We start from the raw sequence: 13,112 nt of genomic DNA, 5'->3' as shown, positions 1-13,112 counted from the left end.
ACTGCTACATTTTTCCCAGACTTGGAAGGCAGCAGAGGGGCAGAGCTAGTTGGTGGACTCACAGTGCTAATAACACAGGTCAGAGTTAGTGCCCACCGTCATCTCCTTGTTGTGGAGGGTCCACAAACAGCTTCCTCTGGAGAGAGGATGTGAACCTGGAGGACCTCAAGCTCTGCTCTTTGGGCCCCAGCACACCAAGGTCCTGACAGAAGGAAGCAAATCCTCGCTCTGGAGGAAGCTAGCATCATCTTAGTTCTCAGTTATTTCCAAAACGAAGTGCTCAATTGAAAGGTTCAGGAAAAAAGCTCTGAGACACAGCATCACAATGGAAAAACAGTACACTCACAGGGACTCTAGTTGTCAAAATCACCAGAGACAGTAAAACCACTGTAATTGCTACATTTACGGAGATAAAGCCAAACTTTCAAGTGCAATACGCAACTAACAACTACAGGAAGTGACGGAGGAAAAAAGGACAACTAGAGATTAAGGAACTGGTTTGACACCAGGTTAGATAGTTAAGGGAGATACATATCCGTGTGCCGGGAGCGAGGCTGGCAGGAGCCACAGGAAGTGTGGAGAGGAGGATGTGGGAATTCACCTGGAGTCTCAGAGGAGAGGGGACAGAGGGGGCTTTGGCAGGGGGCCTGGGCCTTTATAAATATCCCTGCTCTGACCACTGGGGATGCAGGCTGTCCCCAGGAAGGAGAGGTGGCTTTGGGTAAGGCCTCCCGTCAGCTGAGGACAGTCCCTGTCCCTGTAGAGGGCTGGCGGGTGAAGGCTGTCATCTGGTAGCACTTCCAGCAGCTAAGGGAACGAGCCCCTCAGCCCTGAAGGAGGATCTGTGCAGAATGTCACAACCTTCACCACATGGGGCTCTGTCAGTGTTAGACAAACAGCCTGTAAGACAAAAGGTGTGACAGGGACAGAGAGAGCCTGCATGAGGATGAGTTTCACTTAACCAGGAAGATACAACAGTTCCAAACATATAGTCTCCCAATAATATGCTCTCAATATATATAAAGCAAAATTTCACAGAAATATAAGGAATCAATCCAAAAATCATAGATAGCATGAAACTTTAACACACCTCTCTCATTTGGTAGGAAAAATAGCTAAAAATAAAAGTGTAGAAGATTTGAACAATAATACAGTAGGCATATACATTCTTTTCAAGCATACACAGAATATTTACAACATTTGACTATTGCCTGGGTCATAAAACAAGTTTCAACAAATTTTAAAGGACTGAAGTTAGCGAGATCTCTGATTACAATAATTAAGTTAGAAATCAGTCAAAAAAGTAAAAAAATATCCATTTATTTGGAAACTTAGACCTCAATGTAAAATGCAAAAATATAAAACTCCCAGAAGATAACATAGGAGAAAATCTATGTGATCTTGGGTTTGAAATGATATTTTAAAAACAAGACCAAAAGCATGATCAATGAAAGAAAAAAATGAATAAGAAGAACTTGATTAAAAGACAGGAGAATGAAAAGACAATCCATAGAGTAGGAGGAAATCTTGCAAAACAGATCTGATAAATGACTCTTATCCAAAATACACAAAGAACTCTTAAAACTCAACAATTAGAAAACCTAATTAAACAATGGGCAAAGATCTCAGAAACTCACCAAAGAAATACAGATGGCAAATAAGCATATGAAAAGATGCTCAATATCATACATCATTAGGGAACTGCAAATTAAAACAACAGTGAGATACCACTATGCACCCACTGTAATGGCTAAAACCCAAAGCCCTGAGAACACCAAATACTGGTGAGGATGGGGAGCAAGAGGAACTCGCTTTCATTGCTGGTGGGAATGCAAAAGCCACGGGGAAGACAGTTGGGCATCTTCCTCCAGAACTAAACACACCATATGATGCAGCAATCACACTCCTTGCTATTTACCTAAACGAGTTGAAGACTATGTGCACACAAAAATCTGCACACAAATGTTTATAGCAGCTTTATTCATAATTGCCAAAGGTAGGAAGGAAGCAACCAGGATGTCCTTCAATAGATAAATGGATAAACAAACCGGTCCATCTACACAGTGGAATATTCACCAGCAGTGAAAGAAATGAGCTCTCAAGCCATGAAAAGATGTGAAGAAACCCTAAATGCAACTTACTAAGTGAGAGTTGCCAATCTGAAAGGATATATACAGTGTGTGACTCCAATTACGACTTTCTGGAAAAGGCACAACTACGGAGACAGTGTAAAGATCTGGGGTTGCCAGGGGTCCAGGGAGAGAGGAGGAGGAATGGGTGGAGCACAGAGGACTTTTTTTTAGGGCAGTGCAAGTATTCTGTATGATAGGTTATGGTGGATACATGTCCTTACGCACTTGTCAAAACGTACAACACAAAGAATGAACCCTAATGTAAACCATAGATTTTAGTTAATAATGATGCATCAATACTGGCTCCTCCATTGGAACAATTACACAACACTAGTGCTAGAAGTTAATAATGAGGGAAACTAGGAGGAGGGGGTGAGGGTCATAAGGAAATTCTGTACTTTCTGCTTAATTTTTCTGTACACCTAAAACTGGTCTAAAAAAATATAGTGTATTAATTAAAAAAAAATTGCTGAAAGTAGTTCTCCAAACAAAGGAAACAGCAGCAGGGGAAACTTGGAACATCAGGAAAGGAGGCAGCACAGAAGGGGCAAACAGTTGGTAAACATAACAGACTATCCTCGGCTTAGTTGGCTGAAAGCACAATCATGTTGTCTGATGTGGTTCTCGATGTACGTAGAGGAGATATTTAGGAAAACTGAGTTATAAAGCAGAGGGAAAAGGCAGCTGGATGGCGGTGGGGGTCTCACACACATTTTACTGGAAGTGCAAAACGCTGACACTCGTTGGCTGTGATCAGTTACACGTAAACTGTAACCCAGAGCCAGCAAAACCCCAAAACTATGCAAAGAGATATCTTGAAAAGCACAGTAGATAAAGTAACAGGGAATACTAAAACCTTTTCAGGTAAGCCACAAGAAGGCAGGGAAAAGGAAACGAGGAATGAAAAACAAAGGGAATAAAGGAACAAATAAGAAAACGGCAGACTGAAGCCCTAACATCCAGGAATATATAGAATGTATGTGGCCTAAATATATTAATCAAAAGATATTGACAGAGTCCATTTGAAAAGTGACCTAATGATATGCTGTCAACTTGAGAGAGATTTCAAATATAATCACACAGGTAAGTTGAGAGTAAATGAACAGAAGAGATCTGTCAAGCAAACACCAATCAAGAGAAAGCCGGAGGGCTCTATCAATACCAGATACAGTGGACATCAGAGCAGAGAAAACCACCAGAGCAGAGAGGAACACCACCCAACAACGCAAGGGTCAATCTGTGAAGAAGACACAACAACCCTCAATGTGCATGCACCAAATAACAGAGCAAAAGCTAACAGAACTGAAAGAAAAAAACAGCCAAATACGCACAATACAGCGGTAAAGGTACAGAACAGAACACCATCGAGGAACGGGACTAGATGACATTTACAGAACACTCCAGCAGCAACAGAGGCTATACATTCTTTTCATGTAGGTATGGAACGTTCACCAAGAGAGATCATATTCTGGGTCGTCAACTGACAAATTTAAAAGAACTCAAATCAAAAGTTTGTTTCCCAACCAGCATAATGGAATCAAACTAGAAATTAATAACAGAAAAACAGGAAAATCCCCAAACACTTGGAAATTAAACAGCACACTCCTCAGCCATCTATGCCTCCAAGAGGCACACGGGTAAAGAAGGGAGTGAAAATGCATTGAGGGAATGGCATGAGCACACAGCATCCAAACATGGAGGCTGCAGCTACAGCAGTGCTCAGCGGGGAGCTCAGCGCACTCAACACTCACCGTAGACAAGAACTTGAAGCCGCTACCTCAAGACACTGGAAATGAGAAACAAAGGAAACCCAAAGCAGCAGAAGGAAGCAAACAAGGACAAGTGTAGAAATCAAGGAAACTGAAAATACAGAGGACATCAACACAACAAACGGCTAGTTCTTTGAACAGATGAACACGACTGATACACCTTTTAGCAAGACTGGCGGTGAGACAAGAGTACTGGTGTCAAGAATGAAAGGAGCTATTGTCACAGGTTCCACAGACATTAAAAGGCTAAGGGGAGATCCAAACAACTTGACAGACCTAAATCAATTTGGATAAAATGGGCCAATTTGTTGAAAACCACAAACTACTGAAACTCTAGATAGTCCTGTAACTACTAAATAAATTGAATTCGTAATTTAAAAACTTCTGAAAAAGAAATACCCAGGTGCACGTCCTTTCACTGCAGAAATCTTCCAGACATTCAGAGAGTTAATGCCAGTTCTACACCATCTCTTCCAGAAACTAGAAGAGGAAGGCAACACGGCCCAGCTCATTTTATGAGGTCAGCATGACCTCACACAAAGAACACTAGAGACTGGTAGGCTTCATGAACACAGAGGGAAAATCTTAAACAAAATATTAAATCCAGCCGTTTGTAAAATCGTATCCAGCAACAGATAAAAAGAATCACACACTGCAACCAAGGGGGCTTTCTTCCAGAAATGCGAGACTGGTTCAAGATCTGAAAACCAATCCGTGTAATCCACCATTTTAGCAGGCGGAAGAAGAAAAAAGCCCCATGGTTATATCAACTGATATGGAAAGAACACTTGGAAAAAATCAAAATACTGGGGTAAACTAGAAGTCACCTCTGGCATTTTGGTGACCTTCAGTTGTAAGAAAAAAACATGGTTTTATGCCATTTTTTATTGTCATTATGAATGTATATTTGTCAAGGTAGGAGGATAGAACGTATCTTATCCAAGTTTGTTAAATCCAATTAAAATTAAAAAATATTTTGACCTCTGGTGTATTGGCCTCTATTTGTATTCTTATTCCAGATCCCACAAAAACATTTAACCATCTTTGCCTTAAAATCAAAAATTGGCTTCCAGCAACAATTAAATAATTTAACAAGAGAAATAGCTGTTAAAATAAAATGGGGTGAATGGAAGCCTATGGCAAAAAATTAAGCATTGAAATACCTAAAAGGCATATAGATGGAAGGACTAGAAAAAAAGAAATCACTGTTTCGTTAAATGGAAGCTTTGCTAAAATGAATTTTATTCCCCACCAAGTTGCCTTCATTGTGTGAAGGTAATATAATATTTCTGCAATACTCAGAAATATATCACTGTCTTCTTGAAAAAAATTACTTGAAAATTCATACTAGACCACTAAGACATGAATCAAACTTAAGAACTAGAAAGACGACCAGAATTGAAAAGTTGTCGTCTGTGGTGCCTGCACATCAGCTGTCTCCCTCGGCCCCCGTGCCTTCTCCCACACCAGGAAATGTTCTGTCTCATGCCATCTTCCTTACCTTGTGGTGGATGTGCAACCTCTTCACATCACAACCGCCTAAAAGTGGTGCTGTTCCCTTCTGGCACTAGGTCACAGTGGCTAACTCTACACTGTACCAGCCTACTCATGAAGGGCACGTTTTGTCATTTTCAACGTCACTGAACTTAGTAATTTTCTGCATCTCTGACATTCATAAAAACTAATCCTCCCTCTCCCTAGTCAGATATGTCCCTAAAGCCCCAACACTTAACACACGAGGTGGAAAATCAACACAGCAATACGTGAGACGACTACAGGCGCACACGAAGTATGCTCACCACTAATCTTCACAGAAACACAACCACAATGAGCTATGGCTCCACAGCCACTAAAGGCTAAAATTTAAACAAAACAACAAATAACTAAAAATACTAAGGACTGGAAACACTGGGAACCATCACATATTGCTGGTGGGTGTGTAAAATTGTGCACCTACTGCAGAAACCAGTTTGGCAGTTTCTTACCAAGTTAGACGTACTTAGCATATGACACAACAATCCTAACCATAGGTATTTACCCAAGATAAAAATGAAAACAGGTATCTACACAGACTTGTATACACATGTTCATAGCAGATTTATAATAGCAAAAAAATTGAGAATCACTCAAAGGTCCATCGACTGGTGAATGAATGAAGAAGCCCTGGATAACCATCCAATGTACAACCACTGAACAAGGCTAACTGCTGATGCCTGCAACAGTGTAATGTCCAAAAAGCATCAAGGCAAGTGAAAGAAGCCAGACATGAAAGACTGTAGATGATTCCATTTATTTGGAATTCTAGAAGAGGCAAAACTAGAGACCAAAAGCAGATCAGTGGTTGCCAGTGGGTGGGACGTGGGGCAGGGCGAAGGATAAGAGGGAAATTTTTAGGTAATGGGAATGTTCTCTATCAAGATTGTGTTGGTAGCAATTATACAACTTCATACATTTGACAAAATTCACAGAATTATACACTTAAATCAGCTAATTTTATTATATATAAAATAATACCTTAAAGCTTAAAAAAAAGAAAATATATCAAAACATAGCCGTGGTAACATGCTTTGTTTTTATATGCTAAATTTCCAAATACTCTACGAGGATGTATTATTTTAAAATCAGAAGAAAAATGTCATGTAAGAACAATTAGCATTTATAAATATATGACAATACCACATGATCACAATTACTTTAAATATACACAAACTCAGAGCTGAGTGGAAGGAAAATCACCATTGACTTTGGGTAGGGGTACTAGAATAAACTTCTAAAGCTTTTCTATAGTTTCTAACTTTTAGGGTGGACTTGACTTTGAAAACACAGTAAGAAGAGAAAATCACTTCTAATAATTGGTATAAACGTATCTGGAGCTTTTGCCAAACCTAATAAATTAGGAAGGTGTTACATGGACTCACTTTCCAAAGACACTTTTCAAAGATTATCCAGTTATTTCTTTTGTTTTTTCCATAAGTTTCTGTTTCTGAGTTGTTTTTTCAAGAGTTATCCTTGGTATCACTCAGAATGGTGAGGCAAATAGACTTTTCTTCTTAATTTAATGTCTTATTCTTTAAAACCACCATGTAACAGATAGTTCTCAGACCTGGAATACGTCTTCCACTCAGTAATACCCTTTTCTGTAAACAAAAGGAACAGAACATAAAAGCACCTTTGATTAAACTTTCCATCCTGATCAGCTGTAGAGAAGACATGAATTGGGGGTGATAACTGCTTTAATCTCTGAATAGTTCATCTATTCAACAATTCTTCAGGAATACTTCCCCCATTTATATGGAGATTAAATATCAGTTTGTGAACATGGAAAAAAATAACTAGTAATCTGTTTTTACAGGTTTTTTAAATGCTTTCTGCCAGGACCATTTTGGCCAAGTGACTGAATTTAAACTGGATGGTAAAAGCAAGAAAAAAAAGCACGAACATATGCATTCTTAGAACACAAGTAGGAGCTAACGGTCACCTTGAGTTCAGGGGCAAAACTCACAGGCTGCAGTAGCGTGACACGACTCAACGAAGGAGTGCAGGAGACACTATCGGCCTTGGGAGACTGGCCCAGAGAATGGCTTTGGCACACAGTATGTTCCAACCCCGGAAGGCAGCGACAGGCTGACGTATGTTCCCAGGGAGAGGAGCAGTACTTGAACCAGGCTGTCCACAGATGCTCACAGCATCATCAGCAAATCCCAGTCATCGTACAACACGCTTTTCCTTTGGTTTCTTCGCATTTATTGGAAGGCACGACAAAGTTGTAGTTTTTAGGGTGCAGCAGATGTTCTTCGTATGTGCTTTCTGCAGTATGTCCAGTACTAACCCCTTTTACATCTTTTATCAGACATAGGGGGTCAAATTGTTAGATCACAAAATACAGTAGAAAGGCCTCAGCAAACACTCGATGATGGACACTGTGTGTTTCAGTTGACATGCTTTCTGCAGAGTTATACACAAGACCCTACTAACAGCGGCTAACACAATGAAAGGTTGATTACATCAAAACAAGACCACGAGTAGGGCAGTTCTAGAGCTGGATAATGCAGCAGCTCACTTGCTTTATCAAGGACTGGGGATTTCCACCTTTGCAGTGAGCCAAGGTTGTGCTCCTAAGACAGCTGCAGCAGTTCTGTGGGCCGGATTCAGACAAGACAAGGTCCAGAGAAGGAGAGCAGATGTTCCTCTTCTAAGGCTATGACTGAGGAAATCCTCTCAGATGCCCCGTTGCAGATCTCTTCTCAGTTGCCATTAGTCAGGACACGTTCATACTCACACCTCATCAGTTACTCATCAGGGGAATAAGACCACAGACGATTGGCTTAGAACAGTCCGACCCACCCTGGGGGAAGAGGGTCCAACATCCCTGGGCACGAGGCTGGGCAAGCAAGACGGGAGGGACCCAACGGCTGTTGGACAGCAACCAGCATTCGCCACAACCTGACAGGGCTGAAAATACACTGCATGTCACAGGAGCCTCCACAGGCTGAGGGTGAAACAGCACTCAGAGCATGGAAAAAAGTGTAATATAGTGGATTGTTATTAAAAAAAAAATATTTCAGAGACAAATAACAACCAAGATTTAGTGAGTACCCTCTACATGCCAGACACTAGTCTATGCACTTAGATACATTAACATATTTAATCTACACAATTGTTACCTAAAATTTACAGATAAGGACAAAGAAATAGAAGTCATGTAACTTGCCCAACACATCTAGTAAGTGACAGAGCTGAAATCTGGGTAGTCAGGCTCCAGACCCATGCTCTCAATTGCTACATTATGCTGCACAGGGTGAGGTAAAAGGGTATGACTATATTCTAAAAAGATAAAAAACATCAAATAAACCAAGGGATAGGTGGAGATGTAGACACCAAGTCAAAAAGTTAGCTGAGATTTACACACTGTACATTTTATTAAACACTGGACTTTATTACAACAAATTAATTTACTTCTGATAGTAGTTTCATTTAAAAAATGTGGCTGTGCTGAAATTCTTACTTGACACTGCTTTTTGGCTAACCATTCTATTTTTACTGTTTCAGTCATTACAGGCAGAAAAATTAATTTTTCATAAGTGGTACAACACTATTTATAAGAGGAATAGTCCCAAAGTGCGGACACCCTCACAACAGAGTGTATGATCAGAGAACATATTGTTTTTTATGGTATATTTATAATAGCTACAAATAACACTGTTAACTCATGCACACTAAGTCTTCACTACCTGCTGAAGGTTTCTACTTTACACATGAAAATTATTCATGTCCCAGTGTTTGGCATCTAGCCAAAAATTAAACTGTGATGGAAAATAGCTATCAAACTGGTTTTTCAGACCACCACAGAAAAACTGTCAGCTATAGTATCCATCCTGGAACCGTGGTGGCAAGTTCCTGGGAATTGCCTTCTCCTGTGTTTTGATCAAGTCGATGATAGCTGAGAGCACCGCACAGTCTCTGGATGTAGTGTCCTTCCAGTCCACGGGACGGGGACTTTCGATCTTCTCCTGCAGAAGGATATCCAGTTCCTTTCTTAACTCCTAAGGTTGGAAATATTACATTTGGTCAACAAAGACAGACGTACTATCCAACAATGTAACAAATACAAGTGACTTTAGCCGGTACAAGGAATTTCATAAGCTATTATGCAGAAGACTGAAATATTTAATGAGCAACTCACTAAAGTATGGTTATAAGTAGCCAACTAAGTATAATAAAGTTAAAAAATTCAAACTTCCAACACACTGAGCCATTTAGCAGGGTTGGTCTGTAACTGTCTCAAAAAACAAATCAGAAAAACTACGAATCTATTTCTCAACACTATTGGCTCTGTCGAAATAGAGCAAGAAATATTTAACATAACATATATAACATTTGAAACAAAACCACAAGACCACATACCAACTTATATGTAAACTCAAAGACAATCATGTAAATTAGTCACCTTAACAAGATAGGCAATTCTGGCTGGAGACTGAAAGACAATCCATTCATCTACAGCAATGGTTTCCTGATCCTTATCCTTCTGGATGGAAATATCACCTCCAAAGAACAAGAGACAGTACGGCGAAACTTCTGTGCAGTCATACAAGTAGATCTATACAATGAGAATTAAAGCAAATTAATACATTCAGGAGTCTGAAAGGATTACTGTCACATTAATTCAATAACATCACCAATATCAATTAGTGCTTTCCTTCTAAAATAGGTATTATCCAGTTCATGTAATTACAGACTAATTATGAAGAAATACCATTTACAATGAGCCATTCTTCATTAACTCAGAGAACATAGGAGTTTTATATTTTTGTTTCAATTCAAACAATAGCACTAGTCTTTGAACAAAATATTTTCTGACTGACAAAACCAGAACACTAATGTAGCTAAAATTATTTTTATCTATATATATACCAATACTTGACATGCCAACAAAATTCTTTGTATAAACTCCTGTATACTCCAAAATGTCAATAATTTCTTGAAAGCAGGCTCTAAAAGAAAATTATACAAATCAAATAACTGTCCCAATTAATTAAATTCAACAATCCATCGCGACAGAACTGCACATTAAAAGTACAGGTTATTTGCTTAAAGAAGTTGTAACTCACGTCAGAAAAAACATTTTTTTAAAGAGAACAAATTTTATTTATAATTATGAAAAGCGTACAATAATAAAACTACAACCAGACTAACACTCAGATCCACAATGGTTTTCAATATTCACTTACACTACTTGTCCGCATCTTCAGGTGGTAGATAAGCCAGTTGTAGTGAAACTCAGTTTGTTCCACATTAACAGATTTAGGATGAAGAGCAACTAGTCCATCTGTTTTTGTGTAAACTTTCACCCTTTAAAAAAGTTAAAATGTAGTTTGTTAAAAAAATTCTGGGAGATTCTAAACCAATTCCAGAATCTATTAAAAAAAACTCCACAGATGAGTTCAATTTATTTTTGCAATATAAATTTACAAATTTATATTTGAAGAAAGAGCAGAATTCTTATTTTAATAAAACATGGAAAAATATCAGCTAAATACAAATACTCTATAAATCGTACAACAAATCCTCTTCTTGCAGGTATAATTATTTAACAGATAAGTGACAGAATATTCCTTAATTATGTAAATATATACTATACCACTAAACGACAAAGAAAGAAAGAAATATCTGAAATAATTCTAAGTGATTCAGACCAGGAGAAGTCTATATATTTTACTATCAATCATGATACTGACAAATAGTCCTCAATTTACAGAATAATTTTTTGAAATGATCAATTAAAAAATTTCACAGGTTATGCACCCAGACAAATATAAAATAAAAAATTGGGAATTTTGTTTAGAAGTGATTTTAGCTACAAGTGATTTTTAAAAACCTATTCTAAAATATCTTTCCAATAGTTCATGTTCACTCAAATCCCCCAATTTCAAAACAGGAACACTTGGAATAAATGTACTTTGACACAGCTCTAGTTCAGCCTCTTCGTTCCTAAGGTTTTTTCTTTGATAGTCGTAAAAATTTTACCTCGATCTGTAGGAAGCTTTAATTAATATTATTCAATGTCAGTGGTAATTACCTGTACTAGACAACAGCATAAAAGCTGATAATCCCTTAATCCTTCCTATTTGTTTTTAAGAGCATCTTTCTTGTGGTTCTAGAAATTCCTAATATTTCCACCAAAATCATGAATCACAGTCATGAGTCATTATTCAGAATAAAATCAGAAATTACTTTTCTGCACCACACAGTCAACTTTACCAAGGCCATCCTGCAACCCTACGTCACTAGTGCAGCAGGTGCTGGCAAACGTTTTCTCTGCACAGGACCAGAGAGAAACCAGCTTAGGCTTTGTGGGCCCAACCATCTCTGTCACAACTACTCAGCTCTGCTGGCGTGGCAAGAAAGCACGCACAGACAACACGTACACAAACAGGCCTGGCTGTGTTCCAATAAAAATTTACACAAACAAGCTTTTGGCCAGTATGCCGATATTTGGCCAGTATGCTCTCCTCTGGTCTACACCAAAACAAAGCACCAATCCAAAGAGAAGTACATCTTTTTCATAAAGCCTTCCCAGGATGGCAGAGGGATACACAAAATGTTTGTATTTCAAATGTTTGTATCTCTCTGTTAAGCTACCTGCGAAGTTACGGAGAGAGATGAAGAACTGGACAAAGTACTGATGTCAAAAAAGTACTTGCATCACTTAAAATGTGGATAATCCAGCCAACTTGATTAACATTCATGTTACCCATTATCTTATACCTGAGAATAGGGTTTCTCGACCTCAGCATTTTTGACACGTTGAAGTCTTTGTTGTGGGGGCTGTCCTGTGCGGGGCAGATGTGTAAAAGCATCCTTGGCCTCCATCTACTAAATCCTGGTAGTATCCCCCAGGTTATAACAACCACTAATGTCCTGGACAGTGTCAAAATCACCCCAGCTGAGAACCACCACTCTAGAACACTGTCTGTACTGCAGACTATCTTTGAGGTCTATATTTTTTCATGTTTATAGTCATAGAGTATCCAACTTTTTCATTTAATACCAGTTCAAATATTTTATGTTACTACACAGTTTTATATGCCCACCTACCAGAAATGCCATATAATAGGGTATTATGAAACCATAATTTCCCCATTGCTACTAGACTTCTATGTTGTTTACAATACAACTTTTAAAAAACATTTGGAATTACTTCCTTAGGACATAGTCCTCAAATTAAAATATTCACTCATGAATGCACTAGACGAGTCACTATTTTAATGACTGCTGATACCTAATTCTAATCTAGAGTGCCTGCCAAAAGGCTGGCACCCATTCACATACCACCAGGCATTTGTGACTTTCAGTTTCTTTTTCCTCACTAGAATGAGCTCATTTACTAGGCAAAACATGCCTCACTATTGTCTCCAGTTACTACTGAGGCTGACTCAATCTGTACATATATTTAAAAGTTATACTTTATTTCTCAAAACAGTGAAATCACCACAATTTTTATTCAAAGAGCTAAATTACAAAATTATCTGTTTTATAAGAATAGAGGGAAAAAAGTCCTGAAACAAAATCTACTCTAAGCCATGTCCATTCAGGCACTGGTTTTTAATAGCTGGCTTACTTTTCTCATGTTTACACTGGTATTCTATTTCACTAACATTCTTTGTGAATAATGGGTGATGGGAGAGTGGACTCCAGGGATGGGCTGTGA

The 13,112-nt window shown here is 38.6% G+C and overlaps 2 protein-coding genes across 3 annotated transcripts in view; one reads left to right on the top strand and one right to left on the bottom strand.

The window, feature by feature from the left end:
- The window catches only part of ARHGEF26 (Rho guanine nucleotide exchange factor 26), a 128,698-nt gene that overhangs the window by 111,946 nt on the left and 3,640 nt on the right, over positions 1 to 13,112 (top strand). The gene's annotated exons all lie outside the window — the stretch shown is intronic.
- Positions 8,427 to 13,112, bottom strand: part of DHX36 (DEAH-box helicase 36) — a 42,021-nt gene continuing 37,335 nt past the window's right edge. For both annotated transcript variants that reach the window (XM_058550625.1, XM_058550626.1), the window contains exons 23-25: positions 10,633 to 10,753; positions 9,849 to 10,001; positions 8,427 to 9,444 (exon numbers count right to left, since the gene is read on the bottom strand). In XM_058550625.1, coding sequence (XP_058406608.1) covers positions 9,259 to 9,444; positions 9,849 to 10,001; positions 10,633 to 10,753 — 460 coding nt within the window. In that variant the 3' untranslated portion in view covers positions 8,427 to 9,258. The remainder of the gene's footprint in view (positions 9,445 to 9,848; positions 10,002 to 10,632; positions 10,754 to 13,112) is intronic.

Source organism: Diceros bicornis, chromosome 2 (genome assembly GCF_020826845.1).
Source record: "Diceros bicornis minor isolate mBicDic1 chromosome 2, mDicBic1.mat.cur, whole genome shotgun sequence".
NCBI lineage: Eukaryota > Metazoa > Chordata > Mammalia > Perissodactyla > Rhinocerotidae > Diceros > Diceros bicornis.
The sequence above is the reverse complement of the archived record's forward strand: the minus strand, read 5'-3'. Positions and strand labels throughout refer to the sequence as shown.